We start from the raw sequence: 21,206 nt of genomic DNA, 5'->3' as shown, positions 1-21,206 counted from the left end.
GGAGAAGCTTGAGTAGTCCTGTTGAGGAAGGGGAGGTAGTGTTACAGAAACCCAAGAGATCAGGGACACACCAGGAGAACAAGGTCTACAGAATCACCTGACTAATCGGAACTTGCATGATCAGGGAATATGAAGGGGTCTAACCTAAACCTTCTACATATATGTTATAGCTTAGTAGTTTTGTGTTCTTATGGAAATGCTAGCAGTAGGAACAAGGACCGCCCTTGACTCTCTTGACTACTTGTGGATCCCTCTTCCTCCTATTGGGTTGCCTGATCTATCTTGATGTGATGGTGTGTGCTTGTCCTTATTGTAACTTGCTCTGCTGTTTATTTGATGTCCCTGGGAGGCCTGCTCTTTTCTAAAGGGGGGGGGTGTGGATAGAGGATATCTGGAGGAGAGGACTGTAGGGGGAGTGAGCAGAGCAAGGGGATACCATGATTAGGATGTAATATGTGACAAAAGAATAAAATAAATGAAATATAACCACCACATGATCTCAATGTGGTTAAAACACAGACAAATGTGTGAGCATGAAGGCACATGAGTACACATACCCACATAAAAATATCACACGCATGTTTGTAACTTACTTCCTATATGCTTTTGTTTTTATTTGTTTTTATAATGAAGATACTTTAAATTTTTTAAAATGTATTTTTATTTTCAAATGTGGGGGAGGAGTGGGGAAAAGACTGTTCAGTATCGCATAAAATTAAGTTTTGCTCCGGTTTTAGTGTTTCTAGATTTAATTTGTATCACGATAAAAAAAAAAGGCAGAAGATGAGAGAAAGTTATTCCAAGTGAAATAGAAACAAGAAGAAGAGGTAGAGGAGAAAACAGAAGAGCTAAGAGATATCCTCAACTATGCCCATACTTTCTAGGAACCCAAGGCCAGAGCACCCCAAGAGTCTTGGGAAAGGAAGCTCATGATGAATCAAAGATACAGGCATATGTAACTCATCAATACTGGCACTTCTAAAAAACATCACACTGAAGTGAAAAGGGCCAGACATACATGCCAACCTACTATACAATTCCAGTTACGAAAACATGAGGCAAAATCAACTATAATGGAAATGGAATCAGTTGTTGGAATGGCAGGTGAAGATCCAAACTGGCTGGAGAGGTGGGAAAGGGCCTTCCTGCATCCCGTGGGAGTCGGCTGGCACCAAGGTACAGTACACATCTGCAAAATTCAGTGCAAGTGCATTTAAAATCTGAATATTTTGAGGCAGGTTTACAACAAATGAAAACACTGTAAATAAATACCCTGCTGTAGTTAGGGACTTGTGGACTCAAGGGTTTGTGAGTAGGATATACTGGGGTCTGCAGCTGCAAAGTGTATCTGGTAAAAAATACATTTCAGAATAGAAAGAGAAGGATAGTTGACAGACAAGCTGAAAAGTAAATTCAATCTAATATGAATGAATGAATGAATGAATGAATGAATGGATGGATTGATGAATGAATGATGAATGAATGATGAATATAGATGTTTATATTTCTTACAATCTTGTTGTAATTTTGAACTATTTCATAATAAAATGAAGGAAAACTGCCTGCCCCCAGATACTGCCTCCCACAATAGCCTGCCCCTCTCTCCTCCTTATCTGCCTTCTGCCTTCCCCTATTCTCCAAGTGGGAATAGTATTTCAACCATGGGCTCCACAAGACTAGAGTTGGCAGAGGAAGTAGTTTTAGTTAAACTTCAGAAGGACTTGATTCCTGGCTGTAACACAGGATCCAGCCATCTAGTTAACTTAAGAAAGGAGGCAAGGCATTGAGGAGAGGACAGTGCTGCCCTGGGATCTGAGAGTGATCTCAGAACTCTAGCTCCAACATTCAGGAACTCACTGAGCAGGTCTGAGGTAGGGTAGAAGCTATTTTCTCTGACACCCTGTAAAAGGAGCTAGAGTTCAGTTGCACAACACTGAGAGGCAGACCACCAGTCTGTCCTATGGGTTAGACAGAACTTCTGACCACCTGGGAATCAATCCTGAAAGGGGATTACTCAACCCAAGCCAGCCAGCCTGTTTTCCTTGTGGTGGGAGCCTGTAAGCCCAGGAAGATGGGTGGAGCAGCTCCAGCCAGCTGCCTCTGTCCTCAGAAGTCCTTTTCCTGTGCCTCTCCACTAGACTGTAGCACACCCATCACTGCCTCTACTCTTGTAAACAGTCTGAGAATAAGAAGCAGCCTGAATTCAAGACTAGCAGGGTACGAAGTATCTACATCTACCTTCCTGTGAGTTGTAAAACAGATGAAAGCACTAGGCACTGCTCACCCACATCTCTCTACACGGAATGCATCATCGCAGTTTCCAGTGATGAGGTATCAACCCCCCACCAAGTCCTAACATTGCACTGAAGCGAGCACACTGCCTGGCAGCACCCATCTCACCATTAGCTGGTGACAGGAAGAGGAGAAAAGGGAGAGAATACAAAAGTCTGTGCACAGGGGATTTTAGAGCTCAACCTCAAAGAACACCAGGTACCCATGAGGGAAGCTTCCTAGGAGGGAGACCAGCAAACCCATGACTTGATCATTCTAAGCACCAACCATAGATGCTGTACTCCTAAAGGTTCAAGCCTTGAATATTCAGGATCTCAACTCACAACCTATTTGATCTTGTCTCTTGCAACACTAGGTTGTGTTTTATCTGTCTAGACACTGATCTGAAAATAGCATTATTTCAATCCACTATTTATTTGTTTGTTTATGTGTGACACTTGGGATTAAACCTAGGGCCTCACACGTGGTAAGTAAGCCCTCTACCACTGAGCTACATCTCCAGCCCTCTTTTTACTTTATATTTTGAGATAGGTTCTCGCTATGTAGCTCCTGCTTCAGCCTCCTCAGTAGCTGGAATTATAAGCCTGCCCCACCAGATCCAGGGATTATGATTAGAGAGACTTCCTATCACCCCTTCGTCTTCTCTCTAATTCAGATCAAGAAATCAGTAGCCACACAAGCAGCATCTCCTCTCTCAGAGGGAGTCATGTTTCTCTCCTGGATAGGTGGACTCCTTTATATTGCATGCAGACCTGTGGGTCAGCTCTTGGCTTCCTGTTTTTCTCAGGATGTCTGTAGCTTATCTTGAAGCTACAGGCCCCGGGACACAAACTTCACTTTCCTGCTGAGCTGTGACAACTGAAGCTTGTCACCTCTCCTTCACTTAGAACCCTGCCTCCAGATGAGTTAGACAAAGAATAAGCAGACTTTTTGCCCAAGAGTTGTCTCACCTTCCACCTTCCTCTTACTTCACCTGGCTGGAAGCAGTCCTTACAGTTCCTGAAAGTACACTGTAGTAGTGTCTGACCCTTGGGTGTCAGAGGTGCCACTCACAGATCACCTACTCTCCCAAATGAATCTGAACCAACTTATAATAGAGATATAACAGGCAGTGTGGTCACAGATGTCAACATGCATATGACTCTCCAACATGCTCCCTTCCACAGTAGTCTACTGTGGACCTTTTTTCTAGTGAGAAATAACGGGATAAGGAGGGTTCCCCCTGTTTTAACTCACTATAGGTAAAACAGTGTTCCTGAGAGTGGAGACCCAGAAAAATCCAATGTCTGCCCAGTATTCTGCTCAGAGAGACCTGGCCAGATGAAGCCTTCTTTCCTGGCTAACTATCTGGTTGTCTCCCCTTTCCTATTTACCTAGGAAACATATAAGTGCTTGACAATTTCTGCTTTACAAATGACACTTGCTATTCTTACCACAGGTGTTTTACCTAATAGGGTGACATGAACCCTATTACTCTGGTACTCATAGTGGGGTTAGGTTGTAGCTATGCCTCAGGGTCCCCTATTCTAACCCTGAAAAAATAAACATTCATTAGTAATATTGCTAGTACCTGTTAGTTTCCTGCTGATAGGGTCCAATCCAGAGTCCAGACCCAAAGTCAGATCAGGGATGACACTAAATTACCAGTACCTGCCACCCCCAACATAATCCTTCTTGGTATTCTCTGAGGGTCCAGGGCCTTCCAGTGTTCCTCTCAAACCCAGGTACCTTCACTACCAGCTCATTGGTCACAGGGTCGTTACTTAGTATAGTGAGTTAGAGAGTGAAGTTGAAAGAAGAAATAATGTCAGCTATCTGACTAGAACTTAACTCTACCCTATCCACTCCTGTGCTCCATAGGGAGTATGGGCTGGCTTGATCCTGAGCTGGAGGATGTGTCAGCCTACACAGTATCCACTTGAACATACATTTTGCCTGAAGAGAAAGAGAACTAAGAATCTGGTTAAGGAACCAGAGCAAAGGAACCTCATGGTGCTACTGTCCCAAAGGGCCAGACATGGTCCACACTGCATGTTTACAGGAAACCCAAGAATAGACAGGAGAATGAGTCTCCAGGGACAGATGGGCTGGCAAGGGTCCAGTCAACACCAACAGGGACCACAGAGGCACCAGGGAACTTTCTGAGGCCAGACTCATGTCCTAGATTTGTGTACATGCATTGCAATTACTTTATACACATAAAGTAAGTCTTTTATCATATGTTAACAATACCTCCTCACTCCTGGTAAGTTGGTGGAAACTATGTAATCTTCCAATCAGGGGGGAAAATACCAGAGCCACATTGGGGCTCCCCGAGGGGAGCTGCCAGAACATATCTTGTGCTTGGATGTTCATCCTCAGCTGCCTGCCCTCTCACAAGCTTGATCCATAGCCCCCCACCCCCACCCCACAGCATCCACACAGCTACCAGAGTGGGAGTCCTGGCCCTACCCTTTCCCTGTTTATGTAAACTGACCCCCTTCCCAGTGTTCCTTGTTTCTAAACAGAAAAGCCCTGTTGGATCTCATCACACGAGCAGGGGTCATTCCCTCTGCCTGGTGCTGTCTTCCAGCTCTAGGTGGAAATCCTTGTCTGTGTAAATCCCAAAGGGATCTCTCAACTAATGTCTAGTGGCACCCATCCCTCCCTCCCCCTATCTCACCTTCTACAGAGCATTATGACCATCTGATCTTAACTATTGATCACCTCCCATACTACCACCAGCACAAACCTTAAAGCTTAAACCTTAAACTTTCTATAGTACCATCAGCATGGGCAGTTAACAGATGTGGGAAGTGGGGTCAGACCGAGTAAACATTGGTCCTAAATGTTACAAATACACACAGACTCTAAAAGATTACTATACACATTAAGGAATATAAGCTATTTCCTTAAGAGTCATTATATATGTTGAAATTACATTTGATAGGTGTCTTAGTCAGGGTTCTCTAGAGTCACAGAACTTATGGGTAGTCTCTATATAGTAGGAGAAATGGTTGATGACTTACAGTCTGTAGTCCAACTCCCCAGCAATGATCAGCAGCAGCTGTGAATGGAAGCCCAGGGATCTCACAGTGACTCTGTTCCACGAGGCAGGCAGGCGGGCAAGAAAGAGAGAGAACCTCTTCCATCTTCCAATGTCCTTATGTAAGTCTCCAGCAGAAGGCATGTCCCAGATTAAAGGTGTGTACCACCATGCCTAGGTCTGGGACTTGCTTTGTCCCAGGTGACCTGGAACTCAGAGATCTCTTTGCCTTAAGCTCCTGGGATTCATAGCCACTTTGCCTCAAGATCTCCATACCAAGATCCAGGTCAGAAACTTGTATCACCCAGCCTCAAGATCAGAATCAAAAGTGAGCCTTCCAATTCTGGATTATAATTCATTCCAGGTATAGTCAAGTTGACAACCAGGAATAGCCACTACAATCCACCCCTTGTCAATTTGACACAAATATCTCATGTCCACATGAAATAATTACAAGATCATAAATACACCTAACATGATGTAACTATTCCTCATACAATCGCAAATGCATTTGTAAATTTAGAATGGCTCAATGTCCCTTGAGAACATTCTTTTAGTATCAAAATTTGATGTTAAAGAAACCGGGGGAAAGACAAATGTGTTCTTAACAAAATAAAACAGAAGAAGCATTCATATTACTTTATAATCCTCATTTCTGCAACTCGTTATGCAGCCTTAGCTGGTATTTATAACTCCCTTCCTCTACTACCCATTCTGTATCTCCTCCACCCTCTGTAAGCCCCTCAGCAGGTCTTGGCTCTTTTCCTGGAGGAGTGGCCCATACCTTCATTCCTGATGGGTCTGCGTCCTTTGCCATCCTGCTTGGATTAGCCTGTTGCAGTTTCCCATTGACTTTAATCACAGGACATGGTAGTAGCAAGAGATGGCCTAAGGGATCTCCTTCACTCCAGAAATAATCCTTCTCACCTCCATTGTGGAGAGGCAATCCAATTTCCCCATGGTAATCCGGATCTATCACCCCTCCTAACACTGCTATGTCTTTCTTAGCCTCTTGGCTAAGAAATGACCACGGGGGAATCTGAGCTTCCAGTTCAATGGAATGTTTGTTGTGGCTCCTGGTAGGAGCACTCCCCCGTCTAGAACCAAAACTTCTAGGCCAGCAGAACCTAGAGTTGTGGGGACAAGAAGCAAAAATTTTCCTAGAGGATCAAGGATAGTCAAGTTGACAACCAGGAATAGCTACTACAATAGATTAAATAAAACTTATTAAAGTATTCAATGTTTGGATTTTGGTATAACTGGTTTGTTGGTTTGTTTGTTTTGGTGTCAAGTGCCTTTTTATTTCTTTATTTTATTAGATGATTTTATTTACATTTCAAATGTGATCCCCATTCCCAGTTTCCTGTCCATAAACCCACGATACCATCCCTCCTCCCCCCTCTTGTATGAGGGTGTTCTCCCACCCAACCACCCACCCCTTCCCGCCTCCCTTCCCTGAACAGGGTCTCACTGTGTAGCCCTTGCTGGCATGGAACTCGAGATGTAGACCAAGTCGGGCTTGAACTAACACAGATCTACCTGTTTCTGCCTTCCAAGTGCTGGAATTAAAACCATGAGCCATCACACCCAGCCTCATATTGTAGTTTTAAACCTATTAGAAAGCATAAAAAACACATGGGTTCACCTTACATCATTATACTGGGCAGCCTATTGTAATATCCATTCAGGGCTTGGCCACCTGTGGTGTCTCCACGGTGGGCTGGTTCAGAAAGAAGCCTAGGATGGTTTCTTTAAGGATAAGGAGTAGTTACACAGAATGCCACACACCTCCCCACTCCCCAAGATCAATTCATTTTCCTTTAATAAGTATCTTAGGACCAGGCCTGCAGGAAACTGAGATAACAGCCCTGCTCAGAGTGATCCTGCTCTCTATCAAGTGATCAAAGCTGAACTCTGAAGATCTGGGAAATTAAAGACTGGCTGCCCTTTTCCTTTCTGGAGAAACAGAGTTCGGATGTCATGGACATTTTAGGGTCCAGAGAGCAATGACTTCTCTGTTGAAACCAGACTGCAAGAAACAGGGAACTGAAGAGTGAAAGGGGAAGCTGTGGAAGAACGCCCTGAAGAAAAGGAACTGGGAAGAACAGAAAGCTAAAAGTGAAGAAGGAAGGAAAAGCCAGGAAGGGGGAAGGCTCAGCGGGAGATGGGCGAGGGAGTGGTAATGGGAGTTGACCAATTCTTAAAGAGCTATCTGACTGGGGCAAAAGCAGACTAGAAGCTGACAGAAGACAGAGGGCGGGGCAGTTCGGAGGAGGAGGCGGGGCCAGGAGTAGGGCTAGAGGGCAGACGGAAAAGGGAGGGTGGCCGCCGGAAAAGGAGGAGCCAAGAGAGGAGGGCTGGTCTCTATCTCTGACAATTGGGTAAAAGCTGCGCTGTCCTCTCCTCTGCACCGACTCTGTCCTGCCGAACCATGGCCAGCCCGCTGCGCTCCTTGATGCTACTGCTGGCCGTCCTGGCCGTGGCCTGGGCCGGAACCTCCAGGCCACCCCCGCGATTGTTGGGAGCTCCGCAGGAGGCAGATGCCAGCGAGGAGGGCGTGCAGCGAGCGTTGGACTTCGCCGTAAGCGAGTACAACAAGGGCAGCAACGATGCGTACCACAGCCGCGCCATACAGGTGGTGAGAGCTCGTAAGCAGGTACGTGTCCCCGCTGTTCCCTGCTCTCCAGAAGTCTCCAAACCGCTTCCACCCAGGCTCCCCTGGCTAGGGCGCGGTTTGCAACTGCAGGGACTTAGTCAACTGCTGTGCTTCTCTTGGGAGCGTGGTCCTTCCCTTCTTCTCAGCCCTCCTCAATGTGTTAACAGGGTCATTCCTCTTTTGTTTATATTGGAACCCAGAAGAGCACAACGTGTGGGTACCTGTCCTCCTAGCTCTATTTCCCAAAGACCACTGAGCGAGCGGGGTACTAAAAGATGTAGGTCAAAGGCTGCCTGGGTTCAGTTCGCCACCATTATCCACCTGGGGTCAATGTCAACTGCTAATGACCTGGGAGAAGGATAAGTAATTCTCATTGAATAAGCGCCCTACTTGAAACTTTCTGACGGACAGGCAGATTTCGTCCCATCCTTCCAGTAAATACTTGGCCCTGTTTGTTCCCACCTCTTTGCTCTATTCAGGAGCATATGTACCTGGGTGGGTGTTTAGAGTCACTCATTCTTGTGAATACTTTCAGAGTAAACACTTCCTGAAAACAAGGGCATTCTCTACATACCAAAGATTCCATTTGGAAAATTGGGAATCCACAGATACTCAGTTCCTAAACTCAAAGCCTCACTTAGTTGCTGGTCACCATTGTGGACTCTCCTAGCAAGAGCTATTTCTATGCGGTCTGGCAGCCTGGTTGTTTTGTTTTGCTGTGTTTTTTCTGAGCACTGCCTGCGCTGCCTTGCTGTTGTTCTTAGCAATGTGGAATGGTCCAGACAGCTGTGGTGATCAGCCCTCTGCCACTTGCTGAGGTTCCTTTTAGTCATGACTCGGTTTGTGACAGGGTGGTCCTCAAAGGTAAATGACCCTGTGATGGATACTGCAGCCATATTAGCTTCTACCTGTGCTTTTTGATTCTCCACAGTGTCCCCAGGGCACATTTCTCAGAAGGGGCTCCTATCCTTAAGAGACACGTGACTGTAGACTGGCACTGAGTCTCTGACTCTAATGTTGGTGCAGGTCACCAGGCAGGTCCCCTCTTGAGTCTTCTCTGAGGTGCTGTCTAGCTTCCCGCTAGTTGTGACCCTGGAATGTCCTTGGGAGCAGCCTCAGGGGCTTTGCTAATTGCCCCCAAGATAAGCACAAATCACCCTCCTCCCACTGAGCAGAAGGAGACTACCTTAGATCTAGACTCTGACAGAGGAACTAGCAGCCAGAGCTCATAGGTCCCAAAGTTGACCCAAGAGAGGGCCAGATTTTAGATCACAAAGGGTTGTATCCCAGTGGATAAAGTTCATTTCTACCTTCCCTTGAAAATACAAAGAAGTTAAATCCTGCTCTATTTCTCCTGCTGCTGTGATCAACCTTCAGAAAAGCCATCCACTTCCCAGCTGCCTTGGACCTCAATGGCCAGTGCACCTCTTAATTGTGGCAACAGATGGAGCAAAGTGTAGGGAGTTATAGGTTATTTGTTCTGTGGGTCTCGTTTGACTGGTAGGAAAATCAGGACATTCCCCAAATCAAGAGCTATGTTTCTGGTCCCACAAGGCAATACACAGAACCCTGCCCAGACCTCCCACTAGGTCCCTCCGTCTGCAGTCTGTCCTTACATTTCTGACAAGTTGGTCTGGCATGCATCATTCTGGGGAGAGGGACAAGTGCCATTCTTAAATTGCAAGTGGAAGACCTACAGGTGAATGATATGCTTGAGGAAATTCTGGAGAATCTTACTGAAGGACAAGACATTTAAGGGCTGTCTTTCCTCTGACTTGAAACATCCCTGTGTGTGAAGCATCCCATGTCCTCTTGTCCCTGGAGGGAGGGAGCCGTGGGTAAATACATGTGTTCTCTCTAGGTTGCACTATAAATGGAGAAGGTCTGGCTCTCCTCCAGTGGCAGTGTCTAAGCCTGAGGAGTCACAGTCAGCAGGATTGAGTTAATCCCGTGCTGCGCCCCAAAGCCTTTGCTTATGCTCAGAACAATCCTAGGCTCCTAGAACGCCCTGGCTGTCTTTCCCCTGATGCTTTCCTTTCTGACTCTCTGAAAGGTTTGTCAGTCCGAGCTTTTGCCTTTTATGCTCTGTTTCTCCTCTTACTCAACTACATGTGATACCCTTGTCAGAGTTGCTCAGAATAAAAGAATTACTAACAGCCTGAGGCCACGTGTCTGGAAGATTTAGCTTGTATTCTCTGTGGGTGAGATTTCTGGCTGCTTGTGAATCCAGGCATAAGTCCTAGGTAAACACTTCAGGTCTGTGATGGAAGGCAGCTAGCTGTGTGTAAATGATTTGACTGGACTGTTGAATCCTACTCTTTTTCACTGTAGCTTGTGGCTGGAATAAACTATTATTTGGATGTGGAGATGGGCCGAACTACATGTACCAAGTCCCAGACAAATTTGACTAACTGTCCTTTCCACGACCAGCCCCATCTGATGAGGGTATGTACTTGTTATTGTCCTAAGGGCAATCATACGGGCAACGGTGTTGATAAGTATTACATTGTGTGGGGGAAGTGCATGAGTAGGGAATGGCATGAATGGATACAGGTGGATGTTGGGCACATGTATGTTCATGCCAATGCTATGTGTGTGCCCATGTAGGGGAAGGGTTTATGTACACATGATTAATTTAATTGCCAAATGAATTTATCCTGGGAATTGGGGTATTGATGTACAGTTATCCCTACTGAACTAGAGGCAACTACAAGTACTCTTGCTGGGGAGAAAGGCTCTGTTTAATCCTAACTGGGGCCACCTGCCAAGACCACATGAAAGGGAACAGAACCTATTTAATGGTTGACGTCTTCCATGTCTCTTCTGCCGCGACTGCAGGCTTTCTGTGGTGTAACTGATTCCTGTGACACCATGGTTGTGGTGATAGCTCCATTTCCCTTATCACCCTTCCCTCTACCTTGCCACTTTCAGAGGTGTGTCCCATGCCTGTGCTGCTTTCCTGGTGCCCCTCTTACTACTTAGGTAGAGGGCTCATGGGCCCTGAGCCTTTTCCACTGCCTTGATCTCTAGGGCTCCCACACCTTCACAAGCTGTGCTGGGGCTGAAGACTATGGTCTTGTGGAGCCAGGAAAGGGGACACATGCCATCCAGTAATAGACATGATCACACCCTGCAAAGTGTCCCGGGACTCAGAAGGGGGAAGGTGTTTCGTTTCCGTCATTGCGTACACCTGTCCCGCTGTCCTGGCATGGGTACTTGTCTTAGCTATAGCATCACGCTGATTGTTCTTCTTTGTTCCCTTTTGCAGAAGGCACTCTGCTCCTTCCAGATCTACAGCGTGCCCTGGAAAGGCACACACACCCTGACAAAATCCAGCTGCAAAAATGCCTAAGAGCTGAGTCTCATAGGACCATGCCAATGGTCCCTTACTTGTTCCCCTTCCCTGTAGTGTTTTATCCCTGAGAAGGGTGCTCCAGCTCTGGAGGGCATCTCCAGGGTGTTCCCACCAGGAGACAGTAAAGAAGCTGCTGCAGGCAGGTTCTGCACGTCAGAACAGCTGTCCCCTGGTTCTAGTCTTCTCCTTGCAGTACCTGTCATACCTTGCTCTTGCTCAATTAAAAAATTTAAAAAAAGATCCTTTGGCTCTGTCTGAGTTGTTTTTGTCTGCAGCAAGAAAAGCCAGAAAACAGGAGCTTTATTATATAAGTACATATTAATCCAGCTAAAATGTTCATAAAATTTGCTTCAATGACCTAGTTTTTCAAAATATTTTTAATTTTTTTGTTTATTTTTATTTTAAAAAACTTTTTACACAGTATATTCTGCTCATAAAGAGCTATTGAAAACAAGTAAAACCACCTAAGCAAACTTCCTTTAAAAAAGATGTTACCGGGGTTGGGGATTTAGCTCAGTGGTAGAGCGCCTGCCTAGCAAGCACAAGGCCCTGGGTTCGGTCCTCAGCTCCAGGAAAAAAAAAAAAAATGTAAAAAAGATGTTACCATAAAATTAAGACAATTTCATTTTTAAGTTAAGTTAATTTTTAAAAACCACAACCTAATTAAAAATTGTAAAGAGTCTCATATTTATAGACATTTATAGTCATCTATAAAGGAGATATGCAAACTGATATTAACACATGCATGAATGCTTATCATAAATCCGAGGATAAGGTAAGTTAAAAGCATCTGTTCCCACTTCATTCTTAATGCTACCATCGAAAAAAGAGAAATTAACCAACTGGAACCCCAATTCAGCTGGTGAGATTGGTGAAAATGATTTGGAAAACTGCTTAGCTTATCCTGAAAGCATCCCATAAGTCTAACAATTCTTCACCTGTTTATATATCCAAGATAAATGGCATAAAATAACTGTACTCTCAAGCTTGTCCATGCTCCTTTCTAGCTATGCTATTCATAAGAACAGAAAGGGAAACAACCTAGGGTTTGAGTGACGGCTCTGTTTAAAAGTGGTTAATTAAGGCTGCTTTCCCTCTTGAAACTTAGAATCCATTGTGGGATGACTCATTGGTCTATTTTCAATATCATGTCCCAAAGAGATACAGAGAACTGAGGAGATCTAGCAAGACTGGGAAGGAGTCAACCTGTGGAGCTGTGCTGACATTGCTGACACTATACTGCAGTTTCAGCGTTTTGGAAAGTTTAAGTTGGAGGAGTCTAAACTCGAGGCTAGCCTAGACAATTCAGTGAGAACCTCCTTCAAAATAAAAACTTAGAGCTGGCTGGAAATGCATCTGAGTGGTAGAATTCTTGTACAGCATGTACATGGCCCAAGTTCAACCCCAATATCACATGGTACTGTAATAGTCTCATTTCAGTTGTGATAAAATATGGGACAAGCTGATTTGGACAATCCTTGAGATTCCCTACCCAGGTGATTCTTCGTCACATCAAGTTGACAATTAAAAGTAAACATCAAAACAATTACAGCAGTACCATCTAAGGTTATAACCTTAGATCACAGAGCACCATTACTAATGCAAGAGTTAGAAGTACTATGAAAATTTAAGAATGTGACACAAAGCCAGGAAGTGATCACACTGTAAAAGAGACACCTGTAGATTTGCTCAATGCATGAATACCTCAAAGCTTTGAAAAAAAAGAAAGCAGTATTTGTGAGAGGTAATAAAGCAAAAGACAACAAAAAGTCATTTATGCTTATACAAAGTAGACGGGTAAAATGTGCAGTGGGTCTGGGAAAAGAACATGAGCTCCCATGCCCTTTCCATTCTCCCATCTCCATCCCTACGTCCCACATCTGGGAACACTAGGGCCCTCTTTTGGAGAACACTTTTGAAGAGTCATTGCACATGCACAGTCACCCATAGTTAAGGTTTCTGTTTCCGTGACAAAGCATCATGACCATAGAAGCTTAAGGATGAAAGGTTTTATTTCAGCTAACAGTTTGTGCTCCGTCATCCAAAGGAAGTCAGAGCAGCAACTCAACGCAGGAACCTACAGACAAGGACTGATGCAGACGCCATGGAGGAGTTCTGTTTATGGGCTTGCTCCTCATGATTTGCTCAGCTTACTTTCTTATACCATCCAGGACCACCCATATACATACACACACACACACACACACACACATAAAACATTTAATTGGGCTTGCTTACACTTTCAGAGATTAAGTCCATTATCATCATAGCAACTCATAGGTAGACATGGTCCTGGAGAAGCTGAGCGTTCTATACCCAGATTCACAGGCAACAGGAAGAGAAAAGCCTCTGGAGATGTTTTTTCCATTGAAGTTCCCTCTTCCAAAATGATTCTAGCCTGTGTTGAGTTGGCATAAAAACTAGCCAACATATGTGGAGAAGTGCAACTGGGAAAGAGGAATCTGATTTAGTGCTAATATGCTAATAGACCAAGTAAAGAACCCAACAAGAGAAAGGTTTGTCTAGACTCTTGGCCTCTCTCTTCATCTGCCCTGCTCTGAATTCATACGGCAGGACACTTTCTACAATGGGAGTCCTGTGATGAATGTTAAATGAGGTAAGCCAGAGAACTTTTCTTTGGGGGTCTCACTAAGTTTCCTGTCCTCAAACCCATGACTCTCCTGCCTTAGCATCCTGAAGACCACAATTATGAAATCCATCACCATGCCCAACAGAGTTTTACATCCTATTATAAGACAACAGGTAAAGGAAGAATGGGGCTTCCAGCACTTGCTTTGAGAAAGAGAAATTCCGGTTTCCAAGAGTCAGTTCATGTGACTGGGAGGCCTCTCAGGGAATGGGATTTGTGTGTTACAGCTTAAGGCCAAAGGCCTTCTTCTCTTGGGAATCCCAGTGTTTGCTCTTAAGGCTGTTGGTTAATTGGACATGGTCATGTAGTTTATCAAGGCCACTCTACTGATTTAAAACTACAGAGTGTGCCTCTTAGCTACATCCTTCATGTCCTCCACAGCAACTCCTAGGGAAGGGAAGCCCAGGCACCACAGCTGAATCGAGCTGAAACATGAAAGTTAAACTCAGAGCAGCGCTATTTCCTTTCTGGTTTTATTTTTCCTCCTTAACTTTTTTTAAGCTAATCTGGACATATTCCAAAACACTGCTGCTTCTGCTTCATTTTCCAAAGAAACATGATTCTTAGGAACAGCATGTTCTAAACATGCGCCCTTCTAGCTGCCCTCCTAGCTGCTAGCTGTGCAGTGGCTCTTGAGAAGAGGACAAATTCTCTCCCTGGCAAGTAGTAGGTGCTGAGAGCCCCCCCGACCCACTTGCTCTGCTCACATCTCTCAGGAAAAGTATTCCTCACTGGGCCTCACCCAGCTGCTGAGGAGTGGAACCTCACCAGGCTTCCCTTAGTGGTGCTGGGGGCAAGTCAGAGCACAGCAGCTCTATTTTTAGAAGAAGCAAAACAAGTGAATTGGCCAAGTGTTACATGGGAGGATCTTTGCTTCTCAGATTGTTGAGCCGTAACTTACCACCCACAAAATTAAACAGGACAATGCTCTCGTGAATGCAAGTTGCAACCTGATAATCAAGGGTGGGTTCTGTGTGAGAGAACATCTCATAGGTGCTTGCATAAGACTCTTATTGCCCTGGGTCACTTTCCTTGGGATTTGTAGTCTTGCACAATGGACAATCTCTAATTATCTTTCCCCCATTCTTTCCCTTTTCTGTTCCAAATGTCCTTGGTCGCGTGCATGTGTGTGTGTGTGTGTGTTGGGGGAAGGGGAGTAGTGGTGGCAATGATGTTGCTTTTTGCCTTCTGTGTTTTCAGATGAACCCAAATTCTTTATCTTGAGCTCAAACACCATTAATGTAAAATTTTCATGAGCAATTTAGGTGTAATTGTTAATAACAAGTAAAGTTGGTGTATACATATGTGGAAAAACATTTATAAATGAACTGTTCATTGTTTCAGCATCTTTTGGGGGAGCAGGTATGGTGGCATATGCCTTTGATCCTAACAACCGAGGCAGATGGATCTTTGTGAATTCAAGGCCAGCCTGGTCTATATAGCAACTTCTAGTCTAGTCAGAGCTTCGTAGAGAGACAATATATCAAAAATATTGTATTCAGTAATATAAAATCTTAATGTTATATTGTGCTAAAGTTCATAAATATTTATTATCTGTCCTGATCATTTCTAAATAAAGAAGAAAGGAAAGATATCAGGTTTTAGTAGAACATCTTATCTATCCTTTGATAATTCCACATGTCACCAACATATCTTGGCTGTATAGACCCCTAGCTTCCCCTCACTATTCTTAGACACCCTAAACTTGTCCCTCTACACCTAAACGTCCCTATACCTCCTCCATGCCCTTTCCTTTTTTGTAACTCATTAAGTCTTATTAATACTGCCTTCTGGCCTGTTGAAACATCAATTAATAAGCATAAGTTGAAGTCAATATACTTTGATATCTTTTTTTTTATGGTATTAAAAAGCAAATATATTAGGGTCTGTGTGTTGATGAATATGGAAAAACTGGACTGGGAGATGGCTCAGTTAGCAAAGTGCCTATTGAATAAACATGAAGGCATGAGTTTTGCTCCCTCGCACCAATGTAAAAGGCAGAATTGGCAGTTCATGGGTATAACCCCAATGCTGGGGGTAAAGGAAAGCCAACAGGATCCCTAGAACTCGTTGGCCAATGAATCTGGCTAAAATTTGTACACTCCAGGTTCACTGAAAGATCCCGTCCCCAAAGAATAGGATGGAAAGCAGTGAAGGAAGACAATCAATGCCAACCTCTAGTTCTGTCTGCCGTTCACACAAGTACCCATGCATTACATACATACAAACACCCATGGGATCATATACATACATGTCATGTATACACACACACACACACAGTTCTGTATATTAAATGGCACTTGTCTGCAGAATGATTTTGAAAGTTGCTAAGGATTAAAATTCCCTCTCATATATGTGCAAGTCCTTTATTTTTTATGAAGCAGGTTGTGCAATATGGAACTCGGAGTCTCATTTTGCATTCTTCTGATCCCCACACTTAAAAATTTATTTCCCACAGATAAATTCATCAGGTATGAATGGAGCTTCTTTGCCAAAAGTAACCAATAGATTATTTAGATCAAATAGACTCCTTGTCTGGCTCTTTGATCTACTCAATTCTAGAGGTTTATGCATATCCTAGCCAAGGAGTGTACTCTAACTCTTAATATTACCCTCCTGGGGGCTGGAGAAATGACTCAGCATGTAACAGCACTGACTGCTCTTCCAGAAGTCCTGAGTTCAATTCTCAGCAACCATATTGTAGCTCACAACCATCTGTAATGGTGTCTGGTGCCCTCTTCTGTAGGCCTGAAGATGTCTACAGCATACTCATATATATGTATGCATAATACATACCTTTAAAAAAATATTACCCCCCTGACAACCATAACAGAAATGTTAGATACTGAGTCTTAACCTGGATTCCCTTGGTTGTGGTGCAGCAAGCTAGGCATTATCTCCAAGCTGGCCTTTGGTGATCACTATGTTGATGGTCCCTCTGAAAACTCCTTTGATTCAATGAGCATATGCTTAGTGTAGACCAATGATCCACCAGGAGCCTTGAAGGTCATTTACAGGCTGCCTGCACCGTACAGCCTATCTGGATAATTTACTGGACACTCAGCCATCCAGAGGCATATCCCGACTGCAGCTTTTGTCTCCCAAGTTGAAATTTCTTTTAAAGACAAGCAGCAGTGCTCAAACTTTGGAACATGGTCCTATCCCTCTCAGCATACTGTAGGATCCAACCTACTGAGCCCAAGAGGAAGAGAGAGAATGGCTTATGGGGGAGGTATCATGCTCTGAACATTGCTGTCTTCCATTACAAGGCTGCCCATTCTGACCTGCAAAGAGAAGTAATGACTTCAGGGGACAATGTTTGGTTAAATGTGAGAACTCTAAACTTTTACTAAAGAGCCTTGATCTCATTGGCAGAGGAGGAAATTTCCTAAACAGAACTCCAATGGCTCAGGCTCCAAGATCAAGAATCAATAAATGGGACTTCATGAAACTGGAAAGCTTCTGTAAGGCAAAGGACATAGTCAATAGGATAGTTCAGCAACCTACAAATTAGGGAAAAAAAAAAAAAAACCTTCACTAACCCCATATCCTATAGAGGGCTAATATCCAAAATATATAAAGAACTCAAGAAACTAACCACCAGGAAACCAAACAAACCAATCAAAAACTGGGGTATAGAACTAAACAGAGAATTCACAACAGAGGAATCTTGAATGGCTGAGAAGCAATTAAGGAAATGTTCAAAGTCCTTAGTGATTAGGGAAATGCAAGTCAAAACAACCCTGAGATTCCACCTTACACCAATCAGAATGGCTAAAATCAAAACCTCAGGTGACAGCACATGTTGGCCAGGTTGTGGAGAAAGAGGAACACTACTCCATTGCTGGTAGTATTACAATCACTCTGGAAATCAATCTGGAGGTTCCTCAGAAAATTGGATATAGATCTACCTGAAGACCCAGCTATACCACTCTTGGGCATATATCCAAATGATGTACCACCATGCCACAGGGGCACATGTTCCACTATGTTCATAGCAGCCTTATTTGTGATAGCCAGAAGCTGAAAATATTGCAGATGTCTCACAATGGAAGAATGGATACAGAAAATGTGGTTCATTTTCATAATGGAATACTTTTCAGCTATTAAGAACAAGGACATCATGAGTTTTGCAGGCAAATGTATAGAGCTAGAGAATGTCATCCTGTGTGAGGTAACCCAGACCCAAAAGGATATGCATGGTATGTACTCTTAATAAGTGGATGTTAACCAAAAAAGTACAGAATACCCAGGATACAATTCACAGAACTCAAGAAGGTTAACAAGCCGAAGGGCCCAAGTGAGGATGCCTCAATCTCACTTTGAAAGGAGAAGAAAGCAATCACAGGTTGGGGGTGGGGGTGACCTGAGTAGGAAAGGGGACAGGGAGGGAAAAGAGGAACATGATCAGATATTGGGGGGTGGACAGTACTGAAGCCCAGGGCCAGCAGAATGAATGGACACTAGCAACCTCAGGGGTGGGAGGTGTGGGGACCCTCTACAATGTACCAGGGACCTGGGAAGTGAGAGGCTGTCCAGACTAAAGGGAGGGACCTTAGATGAAATGCCCTGCAGTGGAGAGAGGGAACTTGTAAAGTTCACCTCCAGTAGAAAGACAGGGCATCAAGTGAAGCAATGGGGTTGTCATCCCACGGTCAAAAACTTTGACCCACAATTCTTCCTGTCTGAAAGAACTGCAGGAATGGAACTGGAGAAGAGCCTGAGGGAAACGAGGTCCAGCAACAGGTCCAAAGAAGGATCCAGCTCAAGGGGAAGTCCCCGGATCTGACACTATTACTGACACTATGCTGTGATTACAAACAGGTGCCTAGCATAAATGCCCTCTGAAAAGCTCAACAAGCAGCTGAAAGACTCAAATGCAGATATTTACACCCAACCAATGGACAGCAGCTGGTGATCCCTGTGGGTGAGTTAGAGAAAAGCTAGAAAAAGCTGAGGAAGAAGGTGACCCTTTAGGGAGACCAGCACTCTCAAACTAACCTGGATCTGTGAGATCTCTCAGATGCTTAGTCACCAGATGATGAGTCCCCCAACACAAAATACAGCAGGAGGACTCAGTGAGAGATGCACCTAACCCTGAAGAGACTTGAGGCCCCAGGGAGTGGGAAGGTATGGTGGAGAGGGGTGGGAGTGGGGACAGCCTGTTAGAGACAGGGGTGGCAGGAGGAGGTATGGGATGTGGAACAGTCAGAGGGCAGACAGGGTGGTATGGGATAAGGACTGGAATGTAACAAAAAAAATTAAAGAATAAAAAAAGAAGAAGAAGAAGAACAATAGGAGCCAGAGGCTGGGACAGCTGGGGCAACATTCAATAAAATTCTGGGGTTTTTTTAAAGAAAGAAGAAAACAAACAAAGGAAAAGTAAAGTGAATTTAGCGTTTATTTCTTATTTATAAAAAGTTTCCTATGAAAGCTCTCTGAGAAACCAGAGAAAAGCCGAAAGATCCTAAATAGGACAAGGAAAATTGCCTTCCTCTCTTTGGCTTCAGCATGCCTGCATCTTTCAAAATGCTTGACCACATGGTAAAAAATTCATCACGAGTTTACACATAAATTCAAACCATAAACTAAATAGGAAGTTTATAACAGTGAATGTTTATATTAGTAGTAATTATCTGGCTAAACATCTATCACCTGTCACAGTCTCATGGAGAGTTAAAAACATAACTAAATTATTAATGAAATTTTGTATAGGTAAACCCAGTTAATATTTTATTTTGTCCTCGCACCTATTAAAAAAAATCATTAGTTCCCTTTTTATGACCTTTGGTTAATAGTTTTACAACCTTTTGGAATGTGCTCTGCATAGTAGAATGTCTATCTCAGAAGTGACACTAAGTGTTCTAAGTGACTGGCAAAATTCTCATTGCAGGTTTGACTATCAGAAAAATTTTAATAGTATTATTAAAAGAGCTTGATAATTACTATAAGTTTAGGAATTCTTACAAGGTCATCATTAAGGATAAAGAAATCAGTGGTTGGGGATTTAGCTCAGTGGTAGAGCGCTTGCCTAGCAAGTGCAAGGCCCTGGGTTCGGTCCCCAGTTCCAAAAAAAAAAAAAAATCATCTACTTTTCTACATAGTAACACTACAAGACAGAAGATCTTTGTAGTTCTGCTTAGATCTTCTCAAAATGTCGGGAGTGGGGCTAAAAACTAGTGATTGTAATATATGTAATAATAACAGGAAAAGCATATTAATAGTAGAAATCTTTCTGAAAATGATTTTCTGGTGGACCTTGCCTACCAGAGCTCTGTTATAGATCTTTAATCTAAGGTAAAGTCATCTCAGGAAGATCACCTGCTAGTTATTAGCTTGTTGGCTCCTGACAGACTGTGAAGACTCAGGTCTTTAACTTGAAGTGCACTGTAATGAATGAAACATTTGCTGTAGTTATCTCAGGCCATTTAGCCACACACTGTTCTTCACTGGACTCACTACGAGCTTTTCTTTCCCTACATCTGCTCCCAAACTGAATGTCCGAAGTGAAGAACCTCCAAGACGCCTCTAACACCCACCCCTTCTCCTCTCCTAACCCTCAACTTAAATCACCCTATCTGGGACCAAGGAGCTACTCTTTGAATCCAAAAAAGCAGCGAAGTATTATTTTATTTTTGATAAAGTAATAACTCTGTAAGTTAGGAAATTCAGGCAAGATTGAGATAACAGGAAAACTCTTTACCTGCACTAAGATGCTGACACAAGCACCAAGAGTCAGGTTGCCTTGTCATTTCTTTGCGACCTTTGGGACACCTTATCTAGATCATTGGCCTTAACTCACCACAAATATGCCTGCTAATTTGAGACCAAGTGTGTCCAACTGTAGCATTAAAAACAATGAATGACCAGTCCAGGCACAAACCCACCCAGATATATTATACTTCTATTTTAATAAATCTCACAGTTATCTCTTCACTGAATCCACTGCCTGTGGCATTGGGAAAATAAACGTAAACTTTTGGCCAGAATTCATCTGTTCTGTGATGGCACTTGAGAAAGAACTTAGCTTGGTTAAGAAGAGCCAAGGTGAAGATCTTTTCCCCATCTGTAGGTTGCTGTTTTGCCCTACTGACAGTGTCCTTTGCCTTACAGAAACTTCACTTACATCAGGTTTCATTTGTCAATTGATGGTCTTGGAACCTGAGTCATTCCCCCTGTGCCAATGGATTTGAGGCTCTTCCCCACTTTCTTTTCTTTTACATTCAGT

The 21,206-nt window shown here is 43.7% G+C and overlaps 2 protein-coding genes across 2 annotated transcripts in view; both read left to right on the top strand.

Annotated features, from left to right (window-relative positions):
- Nucleotides 1-7,679: 7,679 nt before the first annotated feature.
- LOC116902079 (cystatin-C) lies at nucleotides 7,680-11,565 on the top strand. The gene is made up of 3 exons (XM_032904370.1): nucleotides 7,680-7,973; nucleotides 10,305-10,418; nucleotides 11,242-11,565. The coding sequence occupies exons 1-3, from the start codon at nucleotides 7,749-7,751 to the stop codon at nucleotides 11,323-11,325; spliced, it is 423 nt and encodes a 140-aa protein (XP_032760261.1). The 5' UTR covers nucleotides 7,680-7,748; the 3' UTR covers nucleotides 11,326-11,565.
- A 1,983-nt stretch (nucleotides 11,566-13,548) lies between these two features.
- Nucleotides 13,549-21,206, top strand: part of LOC116900676 (cystatin-9-like) — a 29,798-nt gene continuing 22,140 nt past the window's right edge. The window contains exon 1 of the mRNA XM_032902381.1: nucleotides 13,549-13,945. The gene's annotated coding sequence lies outside the window, so the exon portion shown is untranslated. The remainder of the gene's footprint in view (nucleotides 13,946-21,206) is intronic.

The sequence above is a fragment of the Rattus rattus genome, chromosome 5 (assembly GCF_011064425.1).
Source record: "Rattus rattus isolate New Zealand chromosome 5, Rrattus_CSIRO_v1, whole genome shotgun sequence".
Taxonomy (NCBI): domain Eukaryota; kingdom Metazoa; phylum Chordata; class Mammalia; order Rodentia; family Muridae; genus Rattus; species Rattus rattus.
The sequence above is the reverse complement of the archived record's forward strand: the minus strand, read 5'-3'. Positions and strand labels throughout refer to the sequence as shown.

Coding starts and splice junctions, on each gene's coding strand:
- LOC116902079 (XM_032904370.1), top strand. CDS start 7,749: ATGGCCAGCCCGCTGCGCTCCTTGATGCTACTGCTGGCCGTCCTGGCC. Junction 7,974..10,304: donor TGGTGAGAGCTCGTAAGCAG/GTACGTGTCCCC, acceptor TTTTCACTGTAG/CTTGTGGCTGGAATAAACTA. Junction 10,419..11,241: donor ACCAGCCCCATCTGATGAGG/GTATGTACTTGT, acceptor TCCCTTTTGCAG/AAGGCACTCTGCTCCTTCCA.